The 15,552-nt window shown below is 34.6% G+C and overlaps 2 protein-coding genes across 2 annotated transcripts in view; both read right to left on the reverse strand.

Annotated features, from left to right (window-relative positions):
• The window catches only part of LOC111699436 (probable phosphorylase b kinase regulatory subunit alpha), a 21,655-nt gene extending 14,179 nt beyond the window's left edge, over nucleotides 1-7,476 (reverse strand). Inside the window, exons 1-12 of the mRNA XM_023470113.1 lie at nucleotides 7,370-7,476; nucleotides 5,885-6,000; nucleotides 5,373-5,481; nucleotides 4,596-4,779; nucleotides 3,918-4,081; nucleotides 3,377-3,586; nucleotides 2,777-2,950; nucleotides 2,246-2,353; nucleotides 1,883-2,028; nucleotides 938-1,070; nucleotides 427-552; nucleotides 66-237 (exon numbers count right to left, since the gene is read on the reverse strand). Of these exons, the coding sequence (XP_023325881.1) occupies nucleotides 66-237; nucleotides 427-552; nucleotides 938-1,070; nucleotides 1,883-2,028; nucleotides 2,246-2,353; nucleotides 2,777-2,950; nucleotides 3,377-3,586; nucleotides 3,918-4,081; nucleotides 4,596-4,779; nucleotides 5,373-5,481; nucleotides 5,885-6,000; nucleotides 7,370-7,447 (1,720 nt within the window). The 5' untranslated portion in view covers nucleotides 7,448-7,476. The remainder of the gene's footprint in view (nucleotides 1-65; nucleotides 238-426; nucleotides 553-937; nucleotides 1,071-1,882; nucleotides 2,029-2,245; nucleotides 2,354-2,776; nucleotides 2,951-3,376; nucleotides 3,587-3,917; nucleotides 4,082-4,595; nucleotides 4,780-5,372; nucleotides 5,482-5,884; nucleotides 6,001-7,369) is intronic.
• LOC111699430 (metalloendopeptidase OMA1, mitochondrial) lies at nucleotides 7,466-15,083 on the reverse strand. The gene is made up of 12 exons (XM_023470106.1): nucleotides 14,749-15,083; nucleotides 13,909-14,055; nucleotides 13,603-13,672; nucleotides 13,239-13,318; nucleotides 12,851-12,911; nucleotides 11,038-11,100; nucleotides 10,196-10,285; nucleotides 9,324-9,428; nucleotides 8,358-8,528; nucleotides 8,205-8,282; nucleotides 7,865-7,950; nucleotides 7,466-7,789 (listed from the first exon to the last, which is right to left on the reverse strand). Exons 1-12 carry the CDS (start codon nucleotides 14,829-14,831, stop codon nucleotides 7,630-7,632), a joined length of 1,194 nt encoding a protein of 397 aa, XP_023325874.1. The 5' UTR covers nucleotides 14,832-15,083; the 3' UTR covers nucleotides 7,466-7,629.
• Nucleotides 15,084-15,552: the final 469 nt, after the last annotated feature.

Genomic DNA, 15,552 nt, shown 5'->3' on the forward strand with positions numbered 1-15,552 from the left:
CCCCCCCCCCCTGGAGGATAAAAAAGGTTGAGTCACTCTTGAAAGATTTTCTTCTGTTTATTTACCTAGCATTGAACATGACAGTATTAGAGTCATGGTAGGTCTACCAAGATCTGTCCAGCTGGTCGCCAGGTAGTTCAACCCGTAGGCTAGCGTTGACATCGCTAGGCTAGGATCTGTATCTGTATAGTTCATTGACCTGTCAAAGCTCTGGGGTGTGAACACAAAGGATTTATCCTACAAACACGCGATTATATTCAAGCGGGAAATTTAGTTTTGGACCAAAAATGTTAGATGGAAAAAAATCGTCTACAAGTTTGTGTTGAAAAAGTCGTACTGGTAAAATCATGCCTAAAATGCAAATCTCTCTTTTTGAAAATATTTATCTTGCAAATCTTACTACTAAGAAATGATATGATCGCCTGCCTGAATTCTATAAATTTTACTGGTTGCTAGGATACCAACGTCAAGACTGCGTCGACCTGAGAGACCCAGCTTAGATGACCGGCCCAGGAAGGTGTACAGATGGGAGAGCATACGTGAGGGTTGAACCTTGGGGAAACAAAATTAAATTTCTTATGTCAGAACTAATGTATTCAGAAACAACTAATCCGTTAATTGTGTAGTCAGACGGATTAAGTTAGAATCAGGCTTCAGAGACGACTGTACGGAATTTATTCAGCCTTTTTCCTACAAATTTGATTCATTGCACAACTTAATACTTGTTTCTTTCTTTTCCAAATCATTTAGAACTATGTGCAAGGCAAAAAACAAAATTCAGAAAGTTTTTTTTTAGAGTTTTAGGTCGTCACTAAATTCTCATCCTTTACATTTAATCGCTTTAAATTTTAATGTTTCCGTTTAATGTTTAATTAGTTTAGTCAATGCAGATGTAAAAGTTCCGATCTCTGTGTTCAATAATTTCTATACTCTATACCTGTATTGGAGCTATCTCTGCACAGGTTGGGATAATTAGATCTTGCTCCTTCAGAAGGTTTTGTATTCTGCTATCCTCAGCTAGAACTACAACCTGGACAACTACATCAGGTTTCTTCAGACTAGACAATCTCCTAAACAATATAGAATTACAACCTAGACAACTACATCAGGTTTCTTAAGACTAGACAATCTCCTAAACAATATAGAACTACAACCTAGACAACTACAGCAGGTTTCTTCAGACTAGACAATCTCCTAAACAATATAGAACTACAACCTGGACAACTAGATTTCTTAAGACTAGATAATCTCCTAAACAATATAGAACTAAAACCTAGACAGCTAGATTTCTTCAGACTAGACAATCTCCTAAACAATATAAAACTACAACCTAGACAACTAGATTTCTTAAGACTAGATAATCTCCTAAACAATATAGAACTACAACCTAGATGACTAAGTTTCTTTAGACTAAATGATTTAGTTCTCCAGGAGCAATAAGTTACCTATTCAATCCGTAGGATCTAGTTCTCCAGGATCAATAAGTTATCTATTCATAGGATCTAGTTTTCCTGGAGCAATAAGATACTATTCATAGGATCCATTACTCCAGGAGCAATAAGTTACCTTTTCATAGGATCTAGCTCTCCAAGAGCAATAAGTCACCTACTCATAGGATCTAGTTCTCCTGGAGCAATAAGTTACCTTTTCATAGGATCTAGTTCTCCTGGAACAATAAATTACCATTTCATAGGATCTAGTTCTCCAGGAGCAATAAGTTACCTATTCATAGGATCTAATTCTCCCATGAGCAATAAGGTACCTATTCCTGGATCTAGTTCTCTCGATCGGAGTAATAACTTGCCTATTAATAGGATGTAGTTCTCCCGGATCAATAAGTTACCTATTCTTAGGATCTAGTTCTCCTGCAGCAATAAGTTACCTGTTCATAGGATCTAGTTCTCCTGGAGCAATGAACTCCTCATGAAGTAGTTTAGCAATGATATATAAGCTCTGCGCCCACATGAAAGGACACCGTCCTCCCACCTCACGGTCTGCTTTACCGGGGTTAGCGTACTCAACTCCAACCTTAAAATATCGTGGTTAAAAGTTAATCAATTACATTTTTAACTTTAATTCCTAAAATATCTGCCAAACCTAACTCCTGCTTAATTTTTCAAGCAAACTGACTTTTGTTGTCTTAAAATATTTCGACATCAATTTATCATCTACATCTATTTTATAGTTATTAATACTCCATTGGCTGTAACCCCCTTCATCATGAAAATATTTGTACATGGTTTACCTTATCCTCTGGAACCTTGTACAGTTCTGGAACCATCCAGAACCCTTCCATCTCAACTGTAAGAGTATCCAGCATAACCATCACATCCTTTGCTAGATCCTCTTCACCCTTCACAATCAGATTTATCAAATTATAATTAATCAGTCTGATCAAATCAATGATTACTAAAATCAAATCATAATTGATTACTCTGAGCTGACCCACAAAAAACAATTAAAACATAATTGATGAATACACTAATCAAGACTATGAGGCGATGACGTTAAAACCTTTTCTTACACAAAGGAACTGATTTTTTTTCATCAAACTCTGATTTTATTATTCTTCTTTCATTGCAACCTAATGTTGTAGACCTTTGATATTTTAAACTTTGTATTCTGTTGCATCCAATAGCCTAAGCTTCAAAAATCAAATATTTGCATCATCATGTTTTATAGATATAGGGATTAACAAATTTTAGTTGGCGGCAAAACCGGCAAATAAACTAAATGACAATTTTTAAAATTGTTTTTTTTTTCCGCAACAAATCACCTGAAAACAGTAGTTGATGACTAGATAGCAGAAGAAAAGGGGCCATTCACATTCTATATTCTCAAACAGTCGGAGCTCCCACGGTTCATAGTGCAACCTTGTAGGATCTTCAATAGCAGTTTTATAACCGTCACGGAGAAATCTTTTCATCCCAAACCTTCCTCCCAGCTTCTCCTAGTATTATATATATATATCAGAGAAGATTTTTAGAACCTGAAAAGGTACTTGGGAAATTATCTTGAAATAATCCCAAATCAAGATCAGATCAAATTAAACCAAACAAAATCAAGCGAAATCGAACGAAATCAAAAGTAATCAATAACAAATCAAATAAAACCAGGCAATGCAAGGAAAGGTAAGACCCACAAAACTATGAAATAGGAGAATTTTGTAGACTCAAATTATTATTTTAAGTAGTCCATTAACATGCAACTGTACAGTGTACATTGTACAATGTACACAAATCCAATCACTTAAAAAGTTGATTTTAAAGCTATTGGTAAAACATTTTGCATTCTAAACAACATCAACTACACTTAAAATAGCTAAAAGTCGTCTTCCTATTCCGTATTTCATAATTTTATGCGTCTCATTGTATACCTGTATGGTTGAAAGTGTTTTAGCTACTAGATCTGCCTGTGGTACAGCAAAGGCCGGAAATCCAATAATGCTCAGGATTGCCGCGTCCGTCTCCTTAGAATTGGATTCTCTTGGGAGCATAGATTCAAGGACAGCTGCACACTTGACAGCCTCGTCAGGTAGAACATGGATTTCGGAGGGGGGTCCTCCACGTCCTCCAAACAGGTCCAACTAGATAAAACATTAAGATGGAATTATCATATTTTTACAAAGTTTCTGAGATTGTCAATTCTATTCTAAGATTAGAACTTTTGATTGGAATTGCGCTTAAACAAATCGAAATCTAGCACCGTAAACTTTTAAATTAAAGAATTAAGTTCAACTCCGAATATTTGCGGAATATCCAAAAGATAATGAATAAGGTTCAAAAAAGCTAAGACTGGCTTTGTCAAAGAACTTAAACTAAAACACCTCTCACTGGAGGCCGAGGAAGTAAACCAACTTAGCTCATTATGAACTGAATTAAAATTCAAAAGTTTTGGCTTCTTCTCTATTTTCTGACCTTGTTCATTGCTTCTAGTGCAGCTTTGGCCATCCCAATACTGCTGGCATTGAGCTCTACAATACTTTGATTAGATTTATCTCCGCGCTCCCAGATCCCGTAGTCAGGAGTCACATACGCGCACTCGATATAGAACACAAGGTTTTGCACAAACGCAACCTCATCTACGCACAGCAAACTGTTATATGATTAGACAGGTAAAGGAATTTAGTCTTTGTCGCAAACTTAAATCCCTATGTCTTTTCAACTTAATCGTCGTTAACCTTTGATATGTCAAACTTTGATTATTTGATCTAAATAATTTACATTTTTTAAATATCCAAGTTCTCCGACATCAAGTTGAAAAGATATGAGGAATGGAAATTCACAGGTTGTGGCAAAGACTAAATTAATTTTTTCCAACAGAATGCAGTCCAGAGAAGTTGTAAAGAAAGAGGTATCAAAATCTTTCTCAGGCAATATGTACCAAGGAGTGATTCCCACGGATTGGATACCTTTCAATATAATGCATTAAAATCATATTAAAAGAGAGGGTAGAATTTAAGCATCTTTTAGTTTAAAAGGTGTGTGTGGGTGGGGGATACCAATTTTATTTTATAAAACTTATTTATTACTTTTATTAATAATATTATTACATATTTAAATCAAGATTGATCGGACTAGTGTTGTTGGTGTTGCCTAGAGTGAAGACGATCTGGAGCCCGCTAGCGGTCATCTGGGCAATAAAAAGAAGATAAAGGGAGACTGCATCTATCTGGAGATGGCCCCACTCCTTGTCCCCCACAACAGTCTGACCGTTCCTACTGCTGTACTTCGCGTGCAGAGAATCAAAGGAGGAGAAACTGCGTTTAAATTTCTCTACCTATACAATAAACTGTCTTGTGAAAAAAGCTAATAATATGAGCAACATATCGGTGTTCAAACAATTTTTCTAAGATTTAAAATTGAAAATCATCTGTTTAGTTTGAAAAGACTTGAAAATAACAAAACTGTTACTAAATGTCGAGTCTCGCTGTAATTTCAAGTGACCTTTCATTTAAAAAAAAAGAGGGGCGAGCCCGATTCAAAAAGGTTTCCTTTATCCGATAAAAGTAGAACATACCGTCGTTTTTGTAGCTTAAAAGGTCTTTAATTCTGACAATTGACTCATGGATAATCAAATTTTAAAAAGAGAAACCTGGACAGCTCATTAATTTTTGATCACACAAATATTTAAAAGGTATCGTTGTAAATCGGGAATACCATTCTATAAATGGAGATTAGAGGCTCACTTGAAAACAACCAGCTTTTTTCTTCAAACGAATACATCCAATCCAATCCATCCAATCCATCCAATCCAATCCAATCCAATCCAATCCAATCCAATCCAATCCAATCCAATCCAATCCAATCCAATCCAATCCAATCCAATCCAATCCAATCCAATTCAAAATTAAAAACTAAGATATTATTTTCCTTATCTCTCTGTCCCATCATTGCCATGAGTATTCCCCGCATACACTTGACTGCTGCTTGCTCAAGCTGGAACAGTTTATTCTTCTCATCCTCCTTGTCATGAACACGCCTACAAAATAGAAATTCAAACTTTTACTTATTCATATTAATATTAAAGATATCTATTTATATCAGGTTTATAATGAACTAAATATTTACACACTAAACAGAAACTACTTGTAATAGTGGGGTTGTTTTCTCTTTGCAAATGTTTTCTTTTGCAAATATCATTCATTCAACAAGAAATAAATCTTTAAAAGTAAAACATAACAAATAACATAGAATCCATTTCTTATAAAAATAATATTTAAATTTACATCTAGAACTATCACAAAAGACTACGAAAAAAACAGAAAGGCCATTTTCAATTTTTAATAAATTTATTTTTTCACGTGAAAATATATTTTACAGGTTGAAAATACACTGGTAACCTAAAAAAATGCAGCATGTAAGATCGCTTAGGATGGAATTACCTGTAAGCTAGCGCTAACGCCCAAACTGCAGATACACTGTAAACATTATCTCTGACCCAGGCATGATGTTCTGATCCAGTGACCTGGTAGGCAGGTAGTAGGCCGGTCACAGGGTCCTGATACAATTCAAGTAGTTTATCAAAAATAACTGTTAAAAAGAAACGACTACAAATACCACGACTACTAATACTACTACTACTTAAAAAACAAAAGGAAATGGAATCTGTAAGAGATCCCAATGTGGACCCCCCAGACCGTCGCCAGGTGTGGGAAGCACCGTCACACACCCATTCATTCCAGACTACTCCTACTACTACTACTACCATCACAACCATCACCAATAAATTACTACTACCATCACAACCATCACAACCAAAGCAAAAACCATCACAGCAGCAACAACCATCCCAACAGAAACAACAGAAACAACAGCAACGACAGCAACAGCAACAGCTCAGTAACAACAACGTCAACAACAACATCAAAAACAACAGCAACAACAACAGCAGCAACAAATGCAACAACAGCAACAAAAAAGCAACAACAACAGCAACAAAGCAACAACAGCAACAGAAACAACAACAGCAAAAACAACAGCAACATCAGCAACAGTAGCAACAGCAACAACAACCGCAACAACAACAGCAACAAAAACAACAACACCTACAACAACAACAACAACAACAAAAACCATCACTTCAACAGCAAAAACCATCACAGCAACAGCAACAGCAGAAATAACAGCAACAACAACAGCAACAACAGCAACATCAGCAAAATCAGCAACAACAACATCAGCAACAACAGAAACAAAAACAGCAACAACAACACCAACAACAAAAGCACCAACAACAGCACCGACAACAACACCAACAACAACAACAACAACAGCAGCAGCAACAGCAGTAACAGCAGCAACAGCAACAACAGCAACAATAACAGCAACAACAGAAAAAAACAGCAACGACAACGACAACAACAGCAACAGCAACGACAACAACAGCATCAAAAACAGCAACAACAGCATCAAAAACAGCAGCAACAACAGCATCAAAAACAGCAGCAACAGCAACAACTACAACAGCAGCAGCAAAAACAGTAACAGAACAGCAACAAAAACAGTAACAACAACAGAAACGACAACAACAGCAACAGCAACGACAACAACAGCAACAACAGAAACAGCAACAACAGCAGCATCAAAAACAGCAGCAGCAACAACAACAGCAGCAGCAACAACAACAGCAGCAGCAACAGCCACAAAAACAGCAGCAAAAACAGTAACAGAACAGCAACAAAAACAGTAACAACAACAGAAACGGCAGCAACAGCATCAGAAACAACAACAGCAACAACAATAGCAACAGCAAAAACAACAGCAAAAACCATCACAACAACAGCAAGAACAACAGTATTAATGAAAATAATAATTAAGAATAATGATGATAATAAAATAGTATTATTATGTAATTTTAGTTTACCAACCTGATAATGCAGAATTGTTTCATAAACCATGTTATAGTAGTGGTCCAGTCTAATCACTGAATTAGACCTGGACCTCATTTTAATTTAATTATTCACTCTGAAAATCAGATAACAAGAAGTTTCGACAATTGAACTGGATCAGACTTGAATTCAAAAAATATTCCAACATACAAAAAATATGGTTAACAATACAAAATATGTGTATTCTAAATAAATATTGTATATTTATTAATAGAGAAATAGACTTTTCCTACACTTTCTTATTTTTGGACAATTCGGCCATCTTGATTTACTAAAACATCTGTTAAACTGCGGGAATTTGACGAGGTATTTCTTCTACTGTTCATAAACGCGGCAAGCGCAGCAAGTTTCTTCATGGGGTCACGGTTATAATCCAGAACAGTACAGCCACAGCTATGCCTAAATGAGATCAGTCATAAAGAAACTAAAAACTATAAAAATTATAAAAATAATAACTTATTTTAAAATTTAAACCTGATATGCAGAGCATCCTTCAGAAGATTAGTTAAAGTTTCCTGTCTTGTTTCATGACAAGGGTGCGTGGATGAAAACTCCATTTCCTGAAGAACAAACAAATTTAAAGTAGTTTAAGAGAAGTGAATTTACCCTTAAAATCAAATGGCCAAGTTAGCTTCAGACCAAAGACCCGGGTTTTTAGTTTTAGCCATCTTTGCATAAATTTTAACATAATGTTTTGATTTCAGAATAAGACTTTAAAAAGTTAAAATAGAAACGACTTTAAAACCGATTGTATTTTTCTCTTTAAACCCATGCTTTATAAATCACCAGGAAACCCATGACCCCCCCAGTTTACCTTATCTAAGGAAGGATCCTCGCTGAGTAGTTTCAACCGACCCCAGAAAACTGGCGCTTCGCGCACATCAATACAAGCCTAAACAGGACTTGAATTAGTATTCAGGAAATAAAACAAAACATGTCATTAACTGAATTGTTTAAAATTGTTGACCTTGGCAGCTAAGATAAGGCCGACCCTGTCCGCCTCTGTTTCCATGTCTCGGCTGAAGGGGAGCTCGATCATTATGTCGACCACTGTATCCATAAACCAATTAAACACCAAGGCAATACCGTCGTTGGGAAGGAAAGCCCACAGTACCGCCATTGGAATCAGAAGGACGAGCTGAACAAATAAACTATAAAAAAAATTGTACAGAAACGTTTAATCGAAACTTTTAAAGGGAGTGACCGGCTATGTAAGGTAGTTGAACTGAGTATGCAGTGTTGTGGAAAACTTCTTTCGAATTCATTTGAGACCTATTAAACTTTTTGAAGATCTGTAAATCCTCAGAATTAGTTTTTTGAAATTGTTAAATAACGACGACATAAAATGTAAAAAAGTTCTACAATAAACTACAGACGTTATGCATAGGAACATGTTGAAAAAATTAAAATTAGTCTTATCATCGAAAATAAGTAATCTTGTTCAATTATTAGTTTCTATTTTCTCATTATTCTGGCTTCTCATTATTCACAAAGATTTTCTGCAGATTTTCTATAATTATTATTGAAAAGACGACATTTGAAGAATTTTAAGAAATCTGCGAATAAATTCAAAGAAAATAAGTAATTCAATCTAATAATGAAAACGAAATAATTAGCATTGATTTATTGACAAATTTCTTTTGAGAAATATGTTCCTAATCATCTAATTCGATTACTGTATAATTTTTATTTTATTTTTCATTGTCGTTATTTAATAATTAAAAAAAAACTAATTCTGAAAACGTATCCACCCACAAAGTAGGAGTTTTGAACGTCGATTTGCGCTCAAACTCAGGATTTACAGATCTTTAAAAAGTTTAATATGTCTCAAATGAATCCGAAAGAAGATTTCCACTACACTGCATAATCAGTTCAACTACCTTACATAGCCGGTCACTCCCTTTAAAAGTTATTTTGAAGAAAAACATTAAACCTGGACGAAGGATGTAAGAGTAAGTTTCTCTTCAACGTGTCCCAGAACTACATGGGCAATCTCATGAGAGAGTACTATCCCAAGCTCATCAAGAGTCTCGCATGCCTTGAGATAAAATAAATAAAACATGTCCTCACTAACTATAAAGTTTTCAATCCAAGACCTAGTAAACATCAGTTTCTAAAATGCAGAATTTTGAGCATGTACTATTTACAAAATCATTTCGTTATAAAAATATCGAAAGATGGAACAACAAGGATGATGAATAATGACAAATAATAAATCTTAGATCCAAATTAGACTTAACTTAAAGGGACTGTAGACGTAATTTCAATTGACACTCCATTTAAAGAGGGGGGTGCACGAGTAATATATAGATTATAGATATATCCATGTTTCGTCCTATTAGGACTCATCAGTATGGCTCTATTCATCAGATTTGATTTTGCAGTTGACGGGGCTTGAACCATGAATCCTTAGATTATGAACCACTGCTCCATCAAATCCTGATGATATGGTAATGAAATAGGGACCAGAGAGCTCAACCAACTCATTATAAGTTGAGGGCCTTGCTTTAAATCTTTTTCATATCAATGGGTAAGATATCGTTGCTTTTCATCTTAAAAATTGTTGATTTCGCTAAGATAAGTTCTTTATCTCTACTACATAGAGTCCGCCAGTAACTTGCATGAGAAAACCGCGATTAGAAATGATCAATTTAAAAATAACAAAACGAATATATTTTCATACTTTTTGTACAGACAAATGGTACCGTTGTGAACAGACATACTCCTCTTTAAATGGAATGTCAAATGAACAGACGTAAATTATTCCTTTAAGCAAACTTAAAATACAGCTTAAAATAAATTTACCTTGAGCATACCAGTGAGGACAAATATATTACCAGAAGGAAGAACGAAAGCATTTTCTGAAGTATCATCAACAACAGTTAGGGTCCAGGTCTGGAATATAAAGTTTAACACAGTTAGGGTCCGGGTCTGGAATATAAACTTTAACTAAAGTTAGGGTCCAGGTCTGGAATATAAAGTTTAACTACAGTTAGGGTCCAGGTCTAGAATATAAAGTTTAACTAGAGTTAGGGTCCAGGTCTAGAATATAAAGTTTAACTACAGTTAGGGTTCAGGTCTGGAATATAAACTTTAATTACAGTTAGGGTTCATGTCTAGAATATAAAGTAAAACTACAGTTAGGGTCCAGGTCTAGAATATAAAGTTTAACTACAGGTAGGGTTCATGTCTAGAATATAAAGTTTAACTACAGGTAGGGTTCATATCTAGAATATAAAGTTTAACTACAGTTAGGGTACAGGTCTGGGATATGAAGTTTAACTAAAGTTAGGGTCCAGGTCTGGAATATAAAGTGTAACTACAGTTAGGGTCCAAGTCTAGAATATGAAGATTAACTACAGTTAGGGTCCAGGTCTGGAATATAAAGTTTAACTACAGTTAGGGTCCAGGTCCAGAATCTAATAAATTTCAACAGTTCGAGCTCACTTCTAAAATAAGAAATATAAAGAAAACTCCATTCAGGTTTAGCATTAGTTAGGGTCCATGTTTGGGTAGAGTTAAAGAGTGTGTTTTTAAAACGATTCCAGGTTAGTTTAGGTTAAGCGGGAGGTTACTCTTTTTCAGAAGGAGGGGAGCGGTAGAGGTGGGGGGGGGGGGCACATTTAATAAGAAATTACCGAACTTACTTTATCATATATTTGCCGAAGATCCTTGTTTGCTTGAAGTATTTGGTTTGCTACACCAGCAACCTGAGAATTACAAAAATATACTAAATTATATTCACAGGTTTCATTGCGCCCCAAGCTAGGTTTAGTTTAATGAATTTATTGCAAAACACAGTTAATTAGAAGAGGAAAGTTGATTTGCAACTTTTCTGGAAAAAAAGAGAATCCTTACAAGTAAGCCAGAAACATTCATTAAAAACATTGAAAATCAAACTTGTAAAAAAGTTCACAACTTGAAAAAATATTTTTAAAAAAATGCTGTAATTGACATCAAGCTGCAATTTTTTTATACGTTTATGAATATTACATTTGATAAATAAGATGCTGTTGATTTTTACGGGTGCCCGTATAATATGTTTTTCAAGCTGCTGCCAGGCTTTTCATAAACAGGGTTAAATTCAGAGGCTCTAATCTAACCTACCTTTCTATAAACAGGGTTAGATTTAGGGGCTATATTTTTATCATTATTATATATTTATTTTGTACACATAACGGTAAAATAGATTAAATATGAGCATATATGAAATTTAAGAAGACAAAACATTTATATATATGTCAAACAAAATAAAAACTAGTCAAAGCACCGCAAGTGATTAATTATTTAGGACAGTTCATCCATTACAAAACCGGGAACTTCAAATTCATTTGATCTAATATAACAATTCAATTAAAAATCTAGGAGTTTTCCAAAAATGTTCATTCTAACATACCTTTCCATAAACAGTGTTAGATTCAGGGGCTATATTCTAACCTACCTTTCCATAAACCGGGTTAGATTCAGGGGCTATATTCTAACCTACCTTTCCATAAACAGTGTTAGATTCAGGGGCTATATTCTAACATACCTTTCCATAAACAGTGTTAGATTCAGGGGCTATATTCTAACCTACCTTTCCATAAACAGTATTAGATTCAGGGGCTATATTCCAACCTACCTTTCCATAAACAGTTTTAGATTCAGGGGCTATATTCCAACCTACCTTTCCATAAACCGGGTTAGATTCAGGGGCTATATTCCAACCTACCTTTCCATACACCGGGTTAGATTCAAGGGCTTTATTCTAACCTACCTTTCCATAAACACTAAATAGGGTTAGATTAAGGGGCTATATTCCAACCTACCTTTCCATAAACAGGGTTAGATTCAGGGGCTATATTCTAACCTACCTTTTCATAAACAGGGTTAGATTCAGGGGCTATACTCTAACCTACCTTTCCATAAACTGGGTTAGATTCAGGGGCTATATTCTAACATACCTTTCCATAAACAGGGTTAGATTCAGGGGCTATACTCTAACCTACCTTTCCATAAACTGTGTTAGATTCAGGGGCTATATTCCAACCTACCTTTCCATAAACAGTGTTAGATTCTTGGGCTATATTCCAACCAGGGGCGGACATAAGGAATCTGTAGGGGGGGGTAAATATTTTTAATTTGGCGCGCGAAGCGCGCCGAATTNTTTCCATAAACAGGGTTAGATTCAGGGGCTATATTCCAACCTACCTTTCCATAAACAGGGTTAGATTCAGGGGCTATATTCCAACCTACCTTTCCATAAACAGGGTTAGATTCAGGGGCTATATTCCAACCTACCTTTCCATAAACAGGGTTAGATTCAGGGGCTATATTCCAACCTACCTTTCCATAAACAGGGTTAGATTCAGGGGGTATATTCCAACCTACCTTTCCATAAACAGGGTTAGATTCAGGGGCTATATTCTAACCTACCTTTCCATAAACAGGGTTAGATTCAGGGGCTATATTCCAACCTACCTTTCCATAAACAGGGTTAGATTCAGGAACTATATTACCCTCATTAATCACCAGCAAACTTCTAAGTATATTTGTTTATTTAAAAAAACGACACTGTAAAATGTGATTTAAAAAAAACATTTCCTTGAATAAATTGCTTTCTTAAATATTTTTTATTTATAGTCTAAATAGTATTTTTTGACTTTGTTTTCGAAATTTTACCAATAAAAAAAATATTATGTTTTTGTAATTATTTTTCTAGTCTTCTAAAATGTCAATTAATATTCGAAATTTAATATTTTAGACAGAGATGGAATAAAGAAATGTTTTAGAAGGTACTTTAATTTTGTTTGAGTGTGGTATTTTACACTTTCGCCTTAGAACTTTTCATTTGTTTTTTATGTTGAACCTGAATTCCTTTTCTCCAATCCTCTTTGCTTGATCCGGAGTAAGTGCAACAAATCTTCTTCGACCAGTTATAGCACATTCCTGTGTTGGAACATGTTTTTTTTTAAACGAATCGATTAAAACACGAGCCAAACCTATTGGGGTTAATTGGCTAAATAACTTTCAGTCTTTAATCTCAATATTTTTTATTTTCTTTTTACAGTCATTTAGTCCAAAATTGACTTTAATTTAGTTTATATTTTTAAGCATTCAGGGGGAGAAGTAAACTTTAAAATAGCAAATAAGGATAGTGAAAACATATAAATTTCTCCTTGACAAATGACAATTGCTTTCCTAACATTTTACTCATAAATTGAGAATCGTACCTGAACATGGCTTTCATAAGCGTAACCTAGACCAAGAGTAGAAACTGCAACTGCTGTATACACTTTCTTTCTGCCAAACAATATTTTTTACTTAGATACTTAAGATCAAACATTTTTTAAATTTTTTCAATTTATTCCTCAAATTCTACTTGCTAAAATAAGAAAAAATGATAAAACTAAAAACTTTGATGATAAGTTAAATAAGAAATTAAAGCAATATTTTTTTAATAATTCGATCATTTTTATCATATTTTTTCCTCTTTTTTTGATGAAGAGGGGCTACTTATCTCAGATGAAAAATCTAACCTGTTGTCCTGATATATCTGTTTAAACACGTATTTCTTGTTATCTGGAAGTTTTTTCCACCAAGTCCGTGCTCCTTTACCGAGAATAACTGTGAGAACCTTAGCTACAGGTTTAGATAAGGCCAGAAGAATAGGGGGGAAAGCAGGTCTAAAAAGTAAAAAGTATTTGGCAAGATTTAAGAGTTCAATATCAACGGTATCCTTAAACCTTTATAAGACTAACATTGCCGTGTATATTTCCTTGAAAAATCAATTACCCCCCACTTTTGAGTATTTTTTTTTCCAAAAGCTCATGCCTGTTTGTGTAGAGATTCAACATTTTTTTATGGTTTAATTCGTTGAATTTTTGATTTTTTGGATGAAAAAAACTTGTCTTCCCCCCCCCCCTAATCATCAAAAATCATACTAACCCCAATGAAAACAATAACTGGCCTTTTTTTCCAATATTAAACTAGCTTTAATAAAATGTACTTAAAATTTACTAGATCCGGGATAGATAAGTGAGAATAGTGACACTATAACTGTCAGCGTATAAACAGTAGAAACGCACTCACAGATTTGAGGGTGCATGTATACAGAGTTTCAAAGAAATGTGATAAAATCAGTCATGAGAAAAACCTTCTCAATTGATCTAATTTTAACAACGATAATATATATATAGATATGCAGACAGGTATAAATTTAGAGGTCTTGAGATAATGAGCACAAAGCACCATCTCTGTCGTACGCATGGCATTTTATCCTCTGGATTGTTGCTAATTTATCACTTTGTTTATGCGTGATAACACTAAATGCGTACTATTGTATCAACAATGTATACTGCATATTGTACTTAATGAAACTGTGAGTGGAAGTTGAAAAGGAATTGTTGATCAAAAACTTTGAACCAAGCTTAAAACTGGATCTACACAGCCCTGACATCATGTTTACCAGATTGTTGTTGTAAGTCCAACGTTAGTAATATAATCAAAGATGAGTCCGAAAAATAAACCCAGTCCCAGTTTCTTCAACTTGGGTGTAAACCTATAGGATAACAGGAATCTCAAAATAGAGAACCATAGTGGTTTTGGATCATCGGGCATTCTTAGAACATTTTCATGTCTGCTAGGTGAGCTCGGATGTTTTTGAAATCAGATAAAGTTGTGTCGAATGGATGAAAAATCACAACGTACTGATGCCGCGGTGTTTTTTTAAACAAAATTTTGTGGCTTTATTTTATTAGAGCAACAAATATTTCCAAGCCGTCGAAACTTAGTAAAAAAGTCATTGTTTCAGAAATTAAACATTTTCGTTGAATCAATAAAAATAAATTTGAAATAACAAAATTTTTTGTTTTGTTTGACACACCAAAAAGTAGGATATAACTATCTCTAATTACTGACTCATCCTTTAAAACTTTACGCCGTACAAAATAAATCACCTGACTGCGCAGACGCATTTACTTTTATTTTCTCTTTCAGTCTTCAGATTCAACAGATATATGTAAAACTTATTTGTTTGTGCTTTTAGATCATTCTTTTGCTTTTTGAGACCTGATTTTGGTGCCCATCCCTGATTACAGACTGATCAGTGATCATAGTGGTACGATATGCTTGGTTTATAACGATCAAGTTTATCATAGGAATTATATAAAGCTTAATTTACT

This window comes from Eurytemora carolleeae, unplaced genomic scaffold (genome assembly GCF_000591075.1).
Source record: "Eurytemora carolleeae unplaced genomic scaffold, Eaff_2.0 scaffold314, whole genome shotgun sequence".
Taxonomy (NCBI): domain Eukaryota; kingdom Metazoa; phylum Arthropoda; class Copepoda; order Calanoida; family Temoridae; genus Eurytemora; species Eurytemora carolleeae.

Bases quoted from the DNA above. Each gene is read 5' to 3' on its own strand.
- LOC111699430 (XM_023470106.1), bottom strand. From the start codon at position 14,831: ATGATGTCAGGGCTGTGTAGATCCAGTTTTAAGCTTGGTTCAAAGTTT. The intron at 14,056-14,748 runs TTTCATTAAGTA...TTTACTTTTTAG, and splicing joins TTTTCAACTTCCACTCACAG to ACCTGCTTTCCCCCCTATTC. The intron at 10,286-11,037 runs GTAAGTTCGGTA...TTTATATTCCAG, and splicing joins TTCGGCAAATATATGATAAA to ACCTGGACCCTAACTGTTGT.